At 42.1% G+C, this 20,058-nt stretch overlaps 1 protein-coding gene across 1 annotated transcript in view; it reads right to left on the bottom strand.

The window, feature by feature from the left end:
* Positions 1 to 20,058, bottom strand: part of LOC137429455 (SCO-spondin) — a 444,698-nt gene that overhangs the window by 229,781 nt on the left and 194,859 nt on the right. Inside the window, exons 68-76 of the mRNA XM_078781076.1 lie at positions 19,608 to 19,778; positions 19,259 to 19,429; positions 17,725 to 17,804; positions 16,962 to 17,131; positions 15,051 to 15,097; positions 14,713 to 14,916; positions 11,493 to 11,666; positions 10,150 to 10,344; positions 7,532 to 7,619 (exon numbers count right to left, since the gene is read on the bottom strand). Coding sequence (XP_078637202.1) covers positions 7,532 to 7,619; positions 10,150 to 10,344; positions 11,493 to 11,666; positions 14,713 to 14,916; positions 15,051 to 15,097; positions 16,962 to 17,131; positions 17,725 to 17,804; positions 19,259 to 19,429; positions 19,608 to 19,778 — 1,300 coding nt within the window. The remainder of the gene's footprint in view (positions 1 to 7,531; positions 7,620 to 10,149; positions 10,345 to 11,492; positions 11,667 to 14,712; positions 14,917 to 15,050; positions 15,098 to 16,961; positions 17,132 to 17,724; positions 17,805 to 19,258; positions 19,430 to 19,607; positions 19,779 to 20,058) is intronic.

The raw sequence follows: 20,058 nt of genomic DNA, 5'->3' as shown, positions 1-20,058 counted from the left end.
GAGTGGAACGAGAACTCCAGGAAAGGTTAGAAGGGAGAAAAGCAGAGGAGAGGAGAGCTGCCAGGGAACTCGAAGCAGAGGAGAGAAAAGCCGAAAGGGAGTTGAAGGAACGGGATCTGGCGCTTCAGCAAGAAATTAAATTCAAGGAGCTGGAGTTAATGAGAGAACGGGGAGAGGTACCACCCTTGCTGACGGGGTCGACACCTAGCCAGAACACCTGGGAGGTGGGCAGACATGTGAGGCTGGTTCCACCCTTCAGTGAAAAGGAAGACACTCAATTTTTTCCACTCTTTGAGAAAGTGGCTCGACAGTTAAACTGGCCGGAGGAGGCCTGGACCATACTAGTGCAAAGTGTGCTGGTGGGTAAAGCTCAAGAGATTTATTCGGCGCTACCAATGGACCAATGTGCAGATTATGAGGTATTGAAGAAGCACATCCTCAAAGCCTATGAGTTGGTTCCTGAAGCTTACCGGCAAAAATTCAGGAATGCCAGGAAGAGGGAGAGTGAGACCCATGTGGAGTTTGCCAGAGTGAAAGAAAACATGTTTGATCGGTGGTGTGAGTCGAAAGGAGTCGGGAACGACTTCGAAGCATTGCGTGACCTGATGCTGGTGGAGGAATTTCAACAGTGTGTCCACGAGGACATCAAAGTGTACCTGCAGGAAAAGAAAGTACCAAAGTTGTGGGACGCAGCCACCATGGCAGATGATTATGCCTTAACACACCGGATAGGGGTCCACACACCTAGCTCCTCGCCTAGACTTCAGCAGGGGAGTTATGGAACACCCGGTGCGGAGAACGACAATACATGGCGGCGGCCTCGAGAGGATTATGGGGACAACGTGGATACCCCAACTGTTCGAAATCAGAGGGCTACGGGCCCAAGACAAACTTATTTCCCGGGGGGGCCGAGGCAGACCACGAGTTTTCCTCCGGGCCTACTTGCGCCTTTTGCAAAAAACCTGGACACTTGATGTCCAGTTGTTACCTCATGAAAAGGGACAACCCAGAGCGCAGTCCGACTATTACAACTCCGAATGCGATGGCTAGCGTAAGAAATCGCCCACAGAAGAGTTACCAACCATTTATTTATGAGGGGTTTGTCTCACTCGAGGGAGACTTGACTAACCCAAGACCTGTTGGGGTATTGAGGGACACCGGAGCCCATCAATCCTTAATGCTTGAAGGCATTTTGCCATTGTCAAAGAGTACCGCAACTGGTGATAGTGTTCGGTTACAAGGGATCGGTGGCTGTGTTAGTGCCCCACTTCATGTCATCCATTTGGAATCCGATTTGATGTCAGGACCGGTCACCGTCGGTTTACAAGCCACGCTTCCTGTGGAGGGAGTATATGTGATTATCGGGAATGATTTGGCCAGGGGGCAAATTTATGGTAACCCGAGGGTTGGTAAAGAGCACAGCAGGGAAAATAACACCACACCAGCTCGGGATGGCGACCAAAGTTCCAAGTTATTTGTAGGGGGACTGAACTTCAACACAGAGGAAGAAGTTCTGACCTCTGTCTTCAACAGATATGGGCCGCTGGTGGAAGTGCGGGTGGTAAAAGACAGGGAAACGCAACGGTCAAGAGGGTTCGGCTTTGTCACGTTTGCAAGCACAAGAGACGCCAGGGAGGCAGAGAAGATTTGGAATGCTAAGGATTTGGAAGGTCGGACCATAACATTCGGGAAGGCATTTCGTAGGCGTCGAGAGGTCTACAGAAGAGGACCACTTGGCGGTAGTTTTAGTGTTGGCAGCAGCCGATATTACTAGGGAAGCTCCCAGAGTTACGGCACCTCCCGCAAGAATGAAGGTCAGAGCACTGGCCGAGAAGGAGACCGCCAGTCAGGTAACGGCTGGGACAAGGGGTCCCACTGTAACGGTTAGGAGTCTGGAGAAGTTGAAGCACTATATACGGTGGAGCTGCCGAGCCGGGGCTCCTACACGGACTAACCGTGAACGCCACGTTCTTAAAAGGCGTCCAGGTAGTGAACTTTCCTGCACGGACTAACCGTGAACTCCACGTTCTTAAAGGCGTCCATGTAATGAACTTTCCTCCCCGGACTAACCGTGAACTCCACATTCCTTAAGGCGTCCATGTAGGGAATACTCAGCTGGACCTCCCGAAAAAGTGCTATCGAGAGGTTTAACGTTGGGGCTTTGGTCACCACCTTTTAACCGTCATTCAAGAGAAACTAGAAGTGGTTGACGCTTGGTCCAGAGTGAATTAATCTAGGGGTTTTGTGAAATGTTGTTGCTTTCTTTTTAAGTGATAATTGTGCCCGGGGGGAACTGATGATTTGGGGGGTGTGAGTTATCTGGTTTGGTTATCACAGGTGGCCGGCAAAGAAAGTTTTCACTGGGTTCAAACTTTCTTTCTTGAAGGGGGGGAGTGTTATGGATTTATGTGAATTTATGTGAATTACTATTCAGGTCATTGCTTATTAATGTGTAGTCGATTAAAGGTTGTTGTGATTAAAGGGTCAGGAGCCCTTCTGGGGAAAAGTAGACCGGAAACGGAAGGAGAAAAGACACGAGGTCCGGGAGAAGCGGCGATCTTCCTCTTCCTCGCCGAGCTCCGACGCGAGGGGTATCGATATGGAGCAGCGTGGGGGACGCTGCGTTTGAAAGCCCGTCTGGCGCAAGGAGTTACCTGCGTGGGGTAATTACCCATTTACATGTCAAGTCGCCGTGGGTTCGTGCACGGAACCAAGCGTCCGGCACAGTTCGCCTCACCATCTACAAGGACGCGTACGGGTCGCACCTTGGGCCTCGCGCGCGTTGCAAGCCGCGCTTGGTTTTGCCCCGTTGCTTGGCAAGGAGGTGTGCGCTGCAGCAGCTGTCCCCGGTACGAGACGTGCACGTTTGGAGCACGTCCGCCCGGGGTTCATTCAACCGCCCGTGTGCGGAGAAGAGAGACATTGTGAGGGACAGTGACCCCAGTGGTCGTGAGTGGGGAAAGGGGGGGACACATATATAAGATGGCCATCTTTGTAATATTGATTGTTGATTGTTGATGGTTGTTGATTGCTCGGGGAATATATTATTGATTATTCCGGATCCTTGGTGTGGGGTTTCTTCTTGACCGGAATTCATATTGATTGCGTTACGAAAGCGTATAAACCATATATCTTTCTGGCGGGGTCTCTCCCACGGTCCGGGGGTCACCAAGACCAGGTAGTTACCGGGAGGACCACGTAACACTGTTCCGACTTACATACAAATTCGACTTACAGACAGACTTAAAAACGGAACTCGTTCGTAACCCGGGGACTGCCTGTATATGGAAAAAAAAACTCCGATGTAGGTTTACCAATCTTTCAGTTTTCAGCAAACCGCAGCTTCTGGTAACATCTTTGTTTCAGATGAGTTGTCAAGGCACAGCATCTGATGGAAAGCTTTGGTTGGGCTAGGCTAAGCAAAAACAAGTTTATCTTGGTCAAGATATTAGTGTTGAAATGCACACACAAGCATATTGGTAAGTACTTCTTGCTGCTTTCAGCAAGTACAAGGATTATTTCGTTTCACTCCTTCAAGCTAACAGATTTATTTCACACTTTTAGTTTCAAATCAAGATTTCTGAAACCACCATGCCACGCTGGTATTTTCCCGTGAGCAGTTATTCCATTTTTACCCACAGGATCAATGCCTGTCTGAACCGTGGAGGGCCACACATCGAGAACGTCAATTACAGGGATTTTGCATAAATGGCAATTTCAGACCTTGGGCTCTCACTAACTCAAGCAGTGACTTACTGCAATAGCGACCAGTGATAGAAAATATGTCATAAGCTTTCAATAAATGTTTCGATTACGTTCCTGAGGTTTTTGTTTCTTTGTAAATAAACGTTTAAAGCTGTATCACTCTAGTACACACACACACACACACACACACACATATATATACCCTGTGAAAAAGTAAGTACACCCCATGTAAAGTTTTGATTTTTTCAACATATTTCAAAATACAGCTATTGGATCTTCATTTCAACAATATTGATAGGTAAAGGTGATATAATATAACAAATATCATGAAACATTTACATTTTGTAGTCCATTGTATAATTTAAATAAACATAAATGCAAATTTCGCATGTGGAAAAAGTAAGTACACCCCTACATTTATCACTACTTCAAATACCTAAAATTAGAATCAGGTGCACCATCTCAGGTGCAAATGATTAGAACATCGATAGAGAGGATCTTGGAGGAACCTGTCTTATTTAAACCTCAGACAATTAGTTTGGTTTGCTCTTTGTTGTTGCAGTGTGCGGCATCACCATGCCTAGATCAAAAGAGCTCTCTGAGGCCTTCAGAAAGAAGGTTATAGATGCCTACGAGTCTGGGAAGGGATTTAAAAAGATCTCCAAACAATTTGAAATCAATCATTCGACTGTCCGGAAGATCATCTACAAGTGGAGAAGATTCCAAACAACTGCCAACTTGTTCAGGCCAGGCCGCCCCAGAATGTTCAGCCCGAGAGCAGACCGCAAGATGCTGAAAGAAGTCTCGAAGAACCCCAGAATGTCATCACGGGACAGACAGGTAGATCGTGCCACTGTTGATGTCAAAGTGCACGAGTCTACCATTAGAAAGAGGCTGCACAAATTTGATCTACATGGGAGGTGTGCCAGGAGGAAACCTTTGCTGTCCAGAAAGAACATCAGGGCAAGACTAAAGTTTGCCAATGAACACCTCGGCAAAGACCAGCACTTCTGGAATAATGTGCTCTGGACAGATGAGTCAAAGGTAGAGCTATTTGGCCACAATACCAGAAGACATGTTTGGCGAAAACCAAAGACAGCATTTGACCATAAGAACCTGATACCAAGTGTAAAGCATGGTGGTGGAAATATTATGGTTTGGGGCAGCTTTTGCTGCATCAGGGCCTGGGTAGCTCACCATCAAATAATCCACTATGAATTCTTAATTGTACCAGAGGGTGCTTGAGGATAATGTGAGGCCATCTGTCGGAAAGTTGAGGCTCAACCGAAGGTGGACCTTGCAACATGACAATGACCCTAAACATACCAGTAAATCCACCAAGGAATGGCTGAAAAGAAAGAAATGGAGGGTTCTGGAATGGCCAAGCCAAAGCCTGGATCTAAATCCCATCGAGATGTTGTGGGGGGATTTGAAACGAGCTGTGCATGCAACAAACCCCTCAAACATCGCACAGCTGAAAGAATTCTGCATGGAGGAGTGGGCAAAAATTTCTCCCAGTCGATGTCAGAGACTGGTAGACAGTTATAAGAAACGCCTACTTGAGGTTGTTTCTGCCAAAGGGGGCAATACCACCTATTGGAGCCAAGGGTGTACTTACTTTTTCCACATGCGAAATTTGCATTTATGTTTATTTAAATTATACAATGGACTACAAAATGTAAATGTTTCATGATATTTGTTGTATTATATCACCTTTATCTATCAATATTGTTGTAATGAAGATCAAATAGCTATATGGTGGTGGAAATATCGCTCTTTCACGAGCGATATTTCACGAGCGATTTCACGAGCAAATCCTTTCGCTCTTTCACGAGCCTCGATCTTGTATACAAAAAAAAAAAGAAAAAAAAAAATGTTGAAATATGTTGAAAAAGTCAAAACTTTACTTGGGATGTACTTACTTTTTCACGTTACTGTGTACACACACACACACACACACACACACACACACACACACACACACACACACACACACACACACACACACACAGATATATATAGTATATATGGATATATGAATTGCAAAAAATGATGGGAATAGAGCCTGTGATTGATGCTGTGAAGAGAAACAGGTTGAGATGGTTTGGTCATGTGTTGAGGAAGGATGAAAGTGACTGGTTGAGAAGAGTGATGGAAATGAATGTAGAAGGAAGTAGAGGACGGGGAAGACCGAGAAAGACTTGGCTAAAGATGGTGGAAGAAGAAATGCGGGCAAGGGGGTTAACAAGGAGAGATGCAGAAAATAGGGCAAAATGGAGAAGATTGTCATGGGGACCGCAAGGCTAACCCCCGCTCTAGCAGGGGAAATGGCCTTAAAATGCATGTTGTATAACTGAGGACAACCGATTTTTAAAGAAACAAACACGAGAGTGTTGCCGGTTTCATATCGCAATATTTAATTTATCCACGAAGGGAAGAACTTGACTCAATTTATATCTACTCCAGTGACCAATTAATACTGAAATGGCTTCCTGCCGGACAGGGAGATAGGACAAGACGGCTGACAAATTTTTTGCATAAACCGGTTTATTAAAGAAATTACACGGAGAGTCGAGACAACAAAATTCGGACTGCTTGTTTGTTCCTATACGCTTCCAACCCCCTGCACCCATTTTCCCAAATATGCTATACCACAATATGTTCACATGCAGAGAAGGTCAACATCACAATAAAAACTTCCAATCGTCATTAATCAAATTGACGCAAAAACATAAAATAGTGGCACTTTCGGGGGATGGATTGTCATACGTCATGAGACTGCACCTGCACTTTGGAAAGTTGATACTGTCAAGAATCAAACCTATTGCATTTAAATATTTATTTTCCGTATGCAGAATGGAAATTATAAAAAGGGTCCACACTCCACAATCTCTGTCAGACTATACTGTAAACGAAATGGGACTTCACTCTAATGAGTGGTCACATGATCCTGTACGCCTTAAACAAATAAATGTGGAGGCAAATTGGCCTGTCATTGCCGTGTTGCAGTCCATTTTTTTTTGCTGTTGAATAACAATGTGCATTTCTGGGCTCAGATTTTGTTTGTTTGTGTTTTTCCCATTTTGGGCTCAGATTTGTGTTTCTTCCCCTCACCCATTCGTCCTCCAAGTGTCTCTCCACCCTGCTGTTGATGTGTTTCCCTCCTTTCCACTGTGTTCATGTGTTATGAATTTGCTTATTAATGACAAAATAAGTTAACAACAATGTTCTTGATACTTTCCTGAAGTCTAAATAATTGGATGACCCGACTTGCAATGCAATAACAGCATTAAATTGGCTTTCTCATTTTCAGTCTATACCCAACTTTACATTTTAAAAAAACTAGTAGCTCTAACATGTTTCTGGCAGCTTATGAAATGTATCAGGATAAAAATACACCTTTGTTTACCCTTCTGAAAAATGAAGACACTGACGACGCAATACACGTGGTGATACAAGTTTACTTTCAAATTGGAAACCATTTTCATTCAAAAATAAAGAATATTCAACCAGATTGCAAAAGTGAGTGCAGTATTACATGGCATCTCATTCACATGGTGGTCAATCTAGCGACCACCATTTGGGGGTCATACATTTAAAATATGTGCGCAAACATAGAATCCTTTGATTAAACCCTTCCTCCCACCCCATGTGCATAAAATAAATACATGGCCCAATTGTCATCAATTACCAGCAATTCTGCCAAAAGAAAATGTGGTCATAGGAAATGAAACAATTTGATAAAGTTATGATTCCACAAGGTTTCCAATTTGTTCCATAAATCAAATGTGTTAATACAAGTTTACAAAAGTAAGAAGCTACTGACCAGTTGTTGCACAGAATTTGTACAGTCTCCCCTGGGGCAGCATAGAGCCATCCATGCGCTTCCGTGGCAATCATACTTGTGTTTTGTCCTTAAAAGTATCACAATGACAGCATCACAATGCGAGAAAAAGAAACGTACAAATGTACTGTCATTTCAGAGAATGTCAAACATTTTCAGCTTTCTCACACTGACCACACACACGCAGGCATTAAAAGGTAGCTTGGAAGATATTTTCATCTGGTAGTAATTAAGGCCATCCAAGGTTGATATTTAGAATTTCCTGTCTGTGCTTATCAATTTTTTCCCCTGTCAGGTCAAATATATTTTTCTGGAAATAAAACCTCATATTATATCAGATGCAAAAACAGGAAGATTGCTGAACATAGATTGGTTCGACAAAGACAACTCCGACAGAGGAAGTGCGATAAGGGTGATAATCTCCCACAACTGTGACTATTGCATCTCTTTCACATGGCAGATCAATATGAATCTTTTCACAATCATTCTTGGCCAATCTTGGGTGTGGCTTCACAGCTTTACTATAATTGGAAATTTAGGAGATCATTTTCAGAGCTAAATATGAGAATATATGTTGGTGAGCTATTGGAAGAGTGAGAAGTTTAAGAATTATGAATTACAAAGCCCTCCCTCCCCATGTGCCCCCCCCCCCCCCCCCCCCCAATCACCCACTGCAATTTTAAGTGGGGTGAGGCCTGGTTACCTGGTTAGTTAAAAGAGCAATCAGGTTTGTGTTTGTCAGTTTTGGCCTCCTCACTTGTGGCCTCGCCCCTCCCACCCTATCATGTGACCATCCTTCCTCATCCCACCCAGGAACCCCATGACACATTCTTCCACAATCCCACACCTGATCACCCTCCAAAATTCGAAGCTGAACACTCACTGCCAACCCCTCATCCATTTTTTTTTCAGTGAAACAGACTCCATGTGTATGTAATCCCTTGTTATGGATTGTAATCCCTCTGCTCCTTCAAGAGTGCTGCTCGTTGTCACCTCGTGCTTTCTCCCAGAACCACCTGTCCCTTTCTCCCCTTCTACCTCATTTGTTTCTTCCACATGTCTTTGTAATCTTGTCCCCCTTTAATCACCTGCCAATCTCTGAAACTGCTGCCCTCTGTCATTTAACTCTTCCATTAGCTAAGATTTGTGTGTCCCAAAAAGACTTTGAGAACCTAAAAATAAACTTTGGATGGCCGAATCTGAACATTTTAAAATGATGGACATGCAAATGTAATTATGTGGTGTAATGAAAGCAAAATGTTGCTTCTCGAGAAGCCCAAATGTATTTTGTCACAAATTTATAACTGCATTGTATTAAACTAAAATAGCACTCTTCAACGTCACAACGTCGACTGATATACCTCCACCCACATTACTACATCATGATACATGTACCAAGTTTGATTTAAATCCCTTCAGCTGTTCTCAAGTATCACATTTTTACCTGGCATGACCTGTGACCGTTTGAGCTTTAACGCCGAAATATAAATCAGTTCATCTTTGCATAATAATATATACTTAGACCAAGTTTGGTCAAAATCCCATCACTGGATCACAAGTTAGCGCAGTAACATAATTTTTACCTAACTGGATCTCTGACCTTTGAACTCTTGACTCCATAATCCAAACAGTTCAACTTTGCACCATTATACATGCTTGTATCAAATTTGACTTAGATCCCTTCATCTGCTTTTAAGTTATTTAGGAAACGAAAACCTACGACGGAAAGACAACCTAAAAACATGCCTCAGGAAACTTTGTCGGCGGAGGCAAAAAAACACATTTTATTTAATTGCAACGATACAATGGACGAATACAACGCCGTCCGTATTATACTTGTCACTACGATGGGATTTTATGGAAAAAACATGTTTCATCGAAACATAATTAGCAAATACAAAGTTCTATTTTGGGGCTCTCATCGCTGATGAAGCCGGCTCTGTCGAGTGCATGCTAAGGCGACATTTGATTTGGAGTGCATCACCTAGTGGCTTGAAAAATATTGAACATAAATCACTCCCTGTAGTCAACGTCACTTTACAACTGTGCCTGAGACAGCTGAGGAATTTAACATATTCTCTCGGAATACTAAACACAATCTGAAATACATGACAAGCACAATTCCTATCAGACATAAGCCTCGACCAGACTATCAATCATAAATGACAAACTGAGAATAACGGACAGGTGTTTAGGATAGTGCAGATATCAAAGCCTGTCCGTTTTTTTGAATGACAGTTGTAGCTGAGATGTTTTCATCGAGTTAAATTTTTCTTCATATAGGTCCATCAGTGTCAAGTAGAGAGCCAATTGCAGTGGAGCAGAGTATCTGCCAACAATCTAAGTGTCGCTTCTTGCCGTGCTGCAGATGTAATGGAATTACCTTCCAAATGTCGATCACACTTCTTGATACAGACAAATGGTATAGTCTGGATACCACAAATCAGTTATAGCAGACATTTTCAGTTTGTCAGTTATGAATGATAGTATTGACGAAGCTTCGGACATGACAAATGCAATGTCTGTTTTTACAATATTTGTTCTACAATTGATTGTTATAACAGAAATATGACAGGTTTTGCAGTCGTGTGCATTGTCACCTGCAACAGGACGATAACGGCACCTACAATGCTCTGGCCGCACACACATGCCATCTTGCATCAACCATCCACGGGAACATCCACAAGTGGGGACACATGTTGTGGTTTCCGTGCAAACTACCCCTTCCTGCAGGTCCTCACAGCTCCGTGGGCACAATTGGCTACATGGCAATAGGACTTGCCCTGATAGACATGCTACAAGAACAGCATGATTGGTGGCAGTAATGATATGTGGCAGACATTAGAATATGCAAAATATGAGAAAGATAGTGTATTGAAACACTGGTGACAATATTTTAATAAATTGAGAAAGAAATCAAAGTATATAATAAAGCAGAAAATAAGATGAGGACTAAAACTTGAATAAGGGTAAACAATTATAACAGCAAGTTTAGTTTTTCATTTCAGGAAGATAACCGATATCAGACAATTTCATGCAAGGGCATTGGGATAAACCCAAACTTCCCATGGTCCATGGGTTAAGTAATACTAGGGCATTGCCCGTACGTGGGTGCCCGTTCCTTGCCAAAAAAAAAAAAAAACGCTACCCGTACGCTCTACCCCGCCCGTACGCCCGTAAACAAAAAATAACAACGCTCTTCGCTTCCGCCCTTCGCTCTGACTGAATTGGGAGAAATAATGCGCATAAGAAATCGAATTACGTACCGTAATGGCGGTCAGCTCGTAACGCGCACACTGTCCGGAAGTTCGCATATCGCATATCTATCTATCTATCTATTAATGCCCATTTATTCAATTATCGCCAACGTATTTTGGCTTTTTGCAATTTAATCGCAAGGAAAAGTAGAAAGAGAAGAGGGAAAAAAAGAAAAGCCTTGCCTTGCTGCAAACAGCTGCTGCAAACAACAACAACATGGAAGGCTGCACTGTCCGGAAGTTGGCATATCGCAGTTACGATTATTTTAGTGTTAATGGCCAATTATTCAATTAGCGCCAACGTATTTTGGCTGTTTGCAATTTAATCGCAAGGAAAAGTAGAAAGAGAAGAGGGAAAAAAAGAAAAGCCTTGCATTAACGCATTAACGCTTGCATTGCATTAACGGTTCGGCACACGTGATAGCTCGCTGCTCTCTGATTGGTTGAAGCGTTTTTTGGACATAGCTCGGTAGGTACTTGTCCGATTAATTACAAACCTTGAAAAGGCACATCCTCGGGTCCCCAGCAATATACCTGGCAAGTTTAAAGTATATCGGACCCGTGGTTGTCGAGAAACAGCGGTCACAGACACACAGACAGACACACAGAGATTGCTGGAATTATAGATAGATATGATGTAAGGATAAAGTATAAGAAAGAATAAGTATATAGACTTTGAATCTCACTCGGACAGCGTTCAGGGTCTGGAGAGCATGGCCTGCTTTCCGAGGGCTCCTCCAGGCAGTCTCTGCCTCCAAAACGTGGGCTAGGCTTGTTACAATGGCGCCACCGCACGGCTCTGTTATCTCCGCATCCTTTGCATTCTGACCACAGTGCCCACGGTCCCCAGGAACCATCAGCTGTGTGTTGTAAAAAAGATCACCGAGTCACTTGGTTTCAAGTTGCTGTTTTATGAACAACAACAACAACATGCATTTTAAGGCCATTTCCCCTGCGAGAGCGGGGATTAGCCTTGCGGTCCCCATGACAATCTTCTCCATTTTGCCCTATTTTCTGCATCTCTCCTTGTTAACCCCCTTGCCCGCATTTCTTCTTCCACCATCTTTAGCTAAGTCTTTCTCGGTTTTATGAACATTATGAAGTAAAACTTTCAGATGTTTATTGTTATTCAGCAGATGGAGATTGTTGTGCAACCACTGAGATAAAACAAGATTATTGATTCATTTTGGGAGCAAACGTGCTGAGCACAGGCAGGCAGGCCTCAGGTATACTGGTTCTCAAGCAGCTCTGTATAATCACAGAGTAATGTATAGAGCATTCACTCTGTGTCTGGGAGGTCGGCAGTTCGAACCCAGCCCTAGCCGAGTCATGCCAATAACTTTAAAAATGGCACATGCTGCTTCCTTTATTGACGCTGAGCATATAAAATGTTGGAGCACGTACAAACAAATGTAGGTTGGCAACCATTGCGCAGGCTTGATGGGCATACAGGCCTCTCCTGCATTGAAGCTCCTTTTAAGAAAACTCGTTTAATTACTTGCACAAGTTACACAAGGAATTTTGTGCACCAACAAGTGATGTAAACAATGGAAATCCATGGTTTCTGGACTTTTAATGAACAGAAATGTTACATTTGTTACTTACGAATCCCTCATCATTTGTATTGACCTATAGAGACATTTAACATACTATTTAAAACTGTATGCACTGATTGAGTAACTTCCATGTTTAACATATCCTCCTTATTCCCCCTTTCTTCAAATTCACACCCACACTGTGTTTAGATCATATGTTTTAGCACTTCCAAACACCAGGTGATCTTGCAAGAGCAGACAAAGAAATAGAGGACAATTCTGAAAAAAAAAATTGATAAATCCATGTCCTTTTGGTAAAGAATCGTCTGACCAGAGAATCATCATTGAGCTTTCTCAATTGAAAAAAGCATCATTGAGCTTTCTTGCCTGCATTCAATCTTCAAAATGATCAGACTAAATTAAAAACTGCATTTCCAATGTCTGTCATCAAGTGAGCAACGCTGTCTCTTTGATGCGGATGCAAATCTAACTGTCTCATCGACATTCAGGTGCTTGCTAAAAATCCAATGTTTGTCTCACGATGTGTAGATCATTTTGTGTCGGTGCTCTGGCCACAGGAACTAGGAGTGCTGGTGTGTGATTAAAGCACAGGCTTTAATCTTCATTTGGGTGGAAATGTTCTTCATTTGCCAATACATTTCCTTATAAATTACTGTTTGCTATTCTTTTCACCGTCTTTAAAAATGCCCAGGTTACCCTCGTTTATTTATTTGAAAATATGTTTTTCACCTGGCACTCATCGGGACAATTATAAGGACACTGGAAATAAAGATACTGGAAGCGGATTAAGGTATCCTTGCTGTTGTCCTTATGAGTGCAAGGCAAAAGCTTTGGCATGTCTCTCCTAATACAGATGTTTAGACTTGAGGAAGTGACATTGATGAAATTCCAAGAATCATAAAACTGATAGTGGGATGTGAAATAAAGCATATGTGAGAAGCGCATGGGAAAAGCAGAAGATCTGAGAATTAGACAAGATTTGACATAATGTCATAATAAGTTGATGCCATAAGTCAATGGAAAGAGAAGCAAGGTTGCACAGAAACTTAAGGAGATGAGTGGGTGGGAAAATGAAAATAAATAAATAAATAAAAAACAGAAGAACAAAAAAAGTAAAAATGTAATGGGTTAATTTAAGAACAATAACTGTAGTATTCTAAAATGGTATGTGAGTACTTTCATTGTTTAGGATGCAAACACAGAAATCAAGAAAATGATCAAGTAGCAGGATTGCAAAAAATGAAAGTGAAAAAATCCTGGAAGCTGAAGAAAGCCGAAATTGTACCAGTGATAATTGGAGCAACGGGATTGATAAGGAAAAACTTTATGGAGATCTTAAAAACCACCCCTGGGAATATTATGACAAGCGAACTACAGATGGAAGCTGTTCGAGGCTCGGTGACGATCTTCAAAATAGCCCTGGGAACAAAACTTTGAGAACAAGAAAACATAACATCTTAGTCCATAAATCATGCTCCCTTACTGAAACTAAAGTGGTTAAGGCCAAGTAAAAAAAAAAAAAATGTTTCTCGTCCCCGCCCGCTTCCTTTTTGGTCGCCGCCTACTTTTATTTACTATTTAAAAATTTTTTTTTTAAATATATACTTGTTTTAAAAAAAATCGTTTTGCGAAGAAACTCGGTCTAAAACTTGCCGTTTCCGGGCGTTTGCTGATCGTATCTTGTGCATTGATGATCTGAACTATTATGGATCCCGCCCTCTAACGGAACTTCCTGGTTAATACATGCTAGGCTTAACGCAGACACTTTGTGCTAAAGACGGTCAATTTTCGCAGCGGATGTGCACTGGGCAAGTGCAATTTACGTGTAAAAATCTTGCATTTCATACTTTTAATGGTACAAATTTGAGTAGGGAATATGACGATATTCGTGTGTGTAAGCATACGTTCGTATGTTAAAACATATATTTATTTGCTAATTTGGAAATGAAATTGCAGGCCTTTCGGTAACAATCAACACTGGCATGTTTCACATTACATTGGACAAACTATAGGGTCTTTAAGTCAGCCACAGTGGTCATTCAATTCATGGCAGCCATCTTGGAAAAAAATAGCAAAAAAAATGAAAATAGTAAATAGTAAGGGCCTCCCTCCTCCTTTTTTCAAAAAAGTCCGGACGAGAAACATTTTTTTTTTTTTTACTTGGCCTAATTTGAGACTTGGGAAGACTCCGTTCCACCTTCTTAAAGGAGATAACAGCCAACGCATATGGAGATAACAGCCAATGCATATGGAGATAACAGCCAACGACACACACACACACACACACACACACACATACACACACACACACACACACGAGCCTTATATCTATAGAGAATAATAAACGTACTGGGACAGAACGGGTAGTTACGGCACGGTTTTGACTCCAGCTGCACTTCAGAGTCTCCGAGCCATCTTCGATGGGGACCGGTGCATGGGGGGCCACCGTAGCGTGGTGAGGGACAAGAGCATATTCGGTATCGTGACGCCGACTCCGCACCACATGTTTTGGCACAGGGAGTCCATGAAGACCAGGCACACCAACCGCCCGCAACTATGGAAAACAAAATTATTGGCACAATAATATTGAGCAGTGGAGGAAAATGCATTCAGAGAACTTCCATTGGAAATATAAATTATTCATGTTCTTTGTATGTATTGCCTTGATGAAACATTTTCTGCTTTTACCTGGACAACGCTTATTGGTGCAAGTCATGGAACCATGACGACATGTGCTGTGGTGAAAAAAGCAAAAATAAAAAAAAATTGTAATAGTACAAATCGTCTCCAGAATAATTAAATCACCTCGCATGACAAATGCATGTTCAACGTCCATGGAGAAAGGTTATCAATGTTGGTTCTGTCAAAAGAATAGCCTCTATAAATCGATGGCACATGGATGGCCTTAGAATATAGTCATGGCCAAAAATATTGGCACTCTTGTACTTTTTTCAAATAACTCACAATTTTCTTGAAAAATAAGTTGAAATTGACAAAAGTATTTGGTCTCCACAATTCTTTATTTCAGTGTTAATATTACAGAATCCTTGTTTTTGATTCAGAACTTAATATATCCTTTTAAATCAGAAAATAAAAAGTAATGGCATTGAGGAAATTTTGGACACTCCAGACTTGATATTTGGTAACACAGCCTTTCGACAAAATAACTGTAGTCAAGCTTGCTATAGCCACGAATGAGCTTCCTACACCTCTCTACTGGCAGTTTGGCCCACTCTTCTTGTGCAAACTGCTCCAGTTCTCCCAGATTTGAAGGGTGCCTTCTCCCAACTGCTGTTTTCAGATCTCCCCCAGGTGTTCAATGGGATTTAGATCTGGACTCATCGCTGGCCACTTCTGAACAGTCCAGCGTTTTGTCGTGAACCATTCCTGGGTGCTTTTTGAAGTGTGTTTGGGGTCATTGTCCTGCTGCAAGACCCATGACCTTCGACAGAGACCCATCTTTCTGACACTGGGTTGAACATTGCGCTCCAAAATGCCTTGGTAATCCTGATTTCATGATGCCATGTACACATTCAAGGCACCCAGTGTCAGAGGCAGCACAGCTACCCCAAAACATCACTGAACCTCCTCCATGTTTGACTGTAGGGAAGGTGTTCTTTTCTTTGAAGGCTTCATTTTGTTTTCTGTAAACATGGAGATGATGTGCTTTACCAAAAAGCTCAATTTGGTCTCATCTGTCCACAGGACATTCTCCCAGAAGGATTTTGTCTTGTTTAGGTGTGTTTTGTCAAAAGTTGGGCTTTCTTATGTCTCTCTCTCAGCAGTGGGGTCCTCTTGGGTCTCCTACCATAGAACCCCCTTTCATTAAGTTGGCAACGGATGGTGCGAGTTGAAACTGTCATACCTTGGGGCTGAAGGTCAGCTTGAATCTGTTTGGCAGTTGATCGAGGTGCTTTTTCCACCATTCAAACAATCCTTCACTTTTTATCTTGCGGCCACATCCAGAGAGGTTGGCTACAGTGCCATGGGCCTTATATTAAACTTCCTGATAACATTGCGTATGGTGGACACAGGAACATCAAGGTCTCTAGAGATGGACCTGTAGCCTTGAGATTGTACATGCTTGGCTACAATCTTGTGTCTGACCTCCTCGTACAATTCTCTGGTTTTCTTTCTTTTCTCCATGATCATTGCAGGACACACAGTGACACAAAACAGCAGAATGACTCCTTTTCTCTATTCAAACTGGTTGAATGAGTGATTTTTATATATAAGCAGGAACCTGCAACTCACCACAGATGAGTTCAATTCCAAAGTAAAGGAGAATCCGCTGCTTAAAATTTAATTATGTCTAACAACTTCTGAAAGGTGCCAATAATATTATCCGGGCCATTTTAGGATTTCTGTGTGGAATAAGCTAAGATTTAGTATTTTTTTCAGCCTTTTTTGTTATGTTCCACTGCAAACCAAAGAAATACATATTTGGATACTAAAATATTTTTTAATTTCAACAATTTTGTGGAATAAATGATGCACTATTTGAAAAAAGTATTTCTTGGCCACGACTGTATGTATTTATATTAATGATCATTAATCGCTAATCGCTCATTAATTAACTAATTCAATCCCAAGACCAACCAGTTATTGCAGCCATCACCGGCACTGACAGTGTGCCCTGGGCGGACTCTGCGCCCTGATGGTAGGTGCAGGCAGGGGCAGGCTGCGGGCTTGGTGCAGGCCATCCTATCAAGGTTCAGCAAAAGGCCCTCTCTGCAGTAACAGCCCGGCTCACAGCCACCCACACAAGCCTTCAAGTTGGTCAATGAGAAACAGAAACGAGGCAACACCACGTCTCAAAATCATATACAACAAAATGTACGAATCCATTTTAAACCACTTTGTTGTTTCGACCATTTTAGACATATGTGCACCAGTAACTTTATTGAATGATGTTTAGGGCCTTCCTTGGCTAACCCCCACTCTAGCAGGGAAAATGGCCTTAAAATGCCTGTTGTGTTGTTGTTGTTTAGGGCCTTCCTTGTTCTCACAAGAGAATGGGTGGCAGCCTCTCGACCGGGTATATCAGCCACTTGCCCCTCGAAAGCCCAATAAATTATGCAATACAAGTGACAAGACATACTTTATAAACTCTGCTAATTCCAGCTTTCTTCTCATCTACAACCATTTGTCCCCCTTCCTCCAACTTGTTGAAGTACTATCCTGTGCCTAATATTAATGTATACAGAACCTCAAACTTTGCTTTTTATATTATGAACAGTATGATTAAAGTGTAGTACACATGGTCTGATTTAACTAAATCTTATCATTGTGAAGTGTGGGAGATGGAGATTAATCTGGATTTTGTCAATCAGAAAGAAAATACACACTCTAAAATACTTACCACCAAGTCATCACATGTACGTGGACATGGGGGACCACAGAGATCGAAGGCCGAGCCAGGGATTTTACTGCAGGTCCTGCCTGTGGAGAGGTTACCCAGGAGTTCAAGCAAGAACATCGAGTCGGGAGTTTCATAAAATGTATGTACATATCCTGTGGAAGAAGCAAGGTAATGCTCTGGAAATGTTAATAAAAAGGGGCGCCCACATATATAGGTTAAAATACATTTACTTTTTCATGCAGCTGTATGAATCAAATTGACGCCCATTTATATGAACTTTTATAGAGCATTACTCGGTTCCTCCTAAGATCACAAGGGTAGTCCAGCATGCACACAAGATTTTTTGAATGTCCCTCATTTTATATTGTTTGGCATTTTCTATAAGCTTGGGTAATGAAAGGAGAGCAGCAACGAAGGCTGGAAAGGATGGAAATGCGAATGGTTCGGTGGATGTGTGGAGCATCGTTGAGAGAGAGGAAGACAAATCAAATGATGAATTGCGAAAGATGATGGGAATAGAGCCTGTGATGGATGCTGTGAAGAGAAACAGTTTGAGATGGTTTGGTCATGTGTTGAGGAGGGATGAAAGTGACTGGTTGAGAAGAGTGATGGAAATGAATGTAGAAGGAAGTAGAGGACGGGGAAGACCGAGAAAGACTTGGCTAAAGATGGTCGAAGAAGAAATGCGGGCAAGGGGGTTAACAAGGAGAGATGCAGAAAATAGGGCAAAATGGAGAAGATTGTCATGGGGACCGCAAGGCTAACTAACCCCTGCTCTTGCAGGGAAAATGGCCTTAAAATGCCTGTTTTTGTTGTTGTTGTTGTTAATGGGAGATTTATGGCTGGGTGTCTAGTGCAGTGTCATAAGGAACAGAGGAATAAATTACAGAGGCAATTACAAACAGAGAATCAATTACCCTCTGATGGGGCGAAGATACAAGCTTACCCGACATCCGGTCTACACAAATTTCCCTACTTTTGGTACATCGAGGTTCCCGTTCGAGAAACAAATTTTCAGTCCCCATGTTGAAGTTGCATACAGAGAACGATCCCATATAAAGGGAGGGGTGCTTTTAAAAGAACGCTTTTTCTTGCTATGAAAATTAATATCTTCCAGTCTGAATTTGAATATATACTTCCAGTCTTCCAGTTTGAATATTTTGAATAAAATAACTCAAACCCGTCATTTTTGATGTGCTTTTATATTAGTACATCTGTAAAACACACTGATATTTGCACATCAGGTAACATGGTTGATGACATGACACTTATTTTAATTTGTCAAAGTCAGTGACCAATTGCAAATGAATCGTAGGATGAGAATATAGATGTGACAAATTGGATCTTAATTGCTCTGGGCAGTATTTTTCGTTTCAAACCCATGAGGGGATCATTTAATGGACATAATGTAGAGTGGCCACAGAAGTACATTCACCCACTTATCAATGATAATATTGTTCCAAACAAGGAATGAAGATATATCCTCAGTATTGGGAGTTATGCAATACCATCGACTTGGCTTTACTGATCCAACCTGCACAGGGGTTCTTCTGACATTCCTCCACCTCGGACGGTGGTCCTTCACAGTAATCGCCATTGCCAGATGGCTTTGGAGCATCACAGCTTTGTGTACGAGTTCGCAAACCCCCACCGCAACTGCTCGAGCATTTGGTCCATGGAGACCACCGAGACCACCCTCCATCCTCTACGTGATGATTGAGTTGATAAGATAAGTTCATATAAAAATATGTAATGTACATTATGTCTTTTGATGCATTTATTAAAACATATATATATATATATATATATATATATATATATATATATATATATATATTCCGGTCTTCAATGAGGATAATCAGTATGGGGTGCAATGGACTCACGGTCACATGGCCTAGCGCTACACACTCGTTCCTGACTGCCTGGGCCAAGACAGGCATTTCCTCCACCCATGGGAGTCGGTGTGACACAGAAACGAAATCGTCGTCGAACACCCATCCCGCACAATGCACTGCATTCACTCCAGCTGGTCCAAGCTGACCAACCACCATCCACTGCCAAAGCACAACATTCCATTCCATGATTATCAGCAAGAAAACTGTGTATTAAGAAATTAGTAGCAGGGTACCTGCATCTGACGTGTTCCAAGATGTTTCACTTCAAATGAACAATTTTGGGGAGTTTGTATTGGTAGAAACAGGAATTCAATGTAAAGTGATGATATGGATTGCGACACATGGTACATGTTTACCTTATACACAATGGTGATCCACTCAGAAGAAGAACCATTGCTCGTGATTAAAATTGGCAAGTACACTGGCATTTCATGTCAGA

The sequence above is a fragment of the Myxine glutinosa genome, chromosome 6 (assembly GCF_964187855.1).
Source record: "Myxine glutinosa chromosome 6, kmMyxGlut1.1, whole genome shotgun sequence".
Lineage (NCBI taxonomy): Eukaryota > Metazoa > Chordata > Myxini > Myxiniformes > Myxinidae > Myxine > Myxine glutinosa.
The sequence above is the reverse complement of the archived record's forward strand: the minus strand, read 5'-3'. Positions and strand labels throughout refer to the sequence as shown.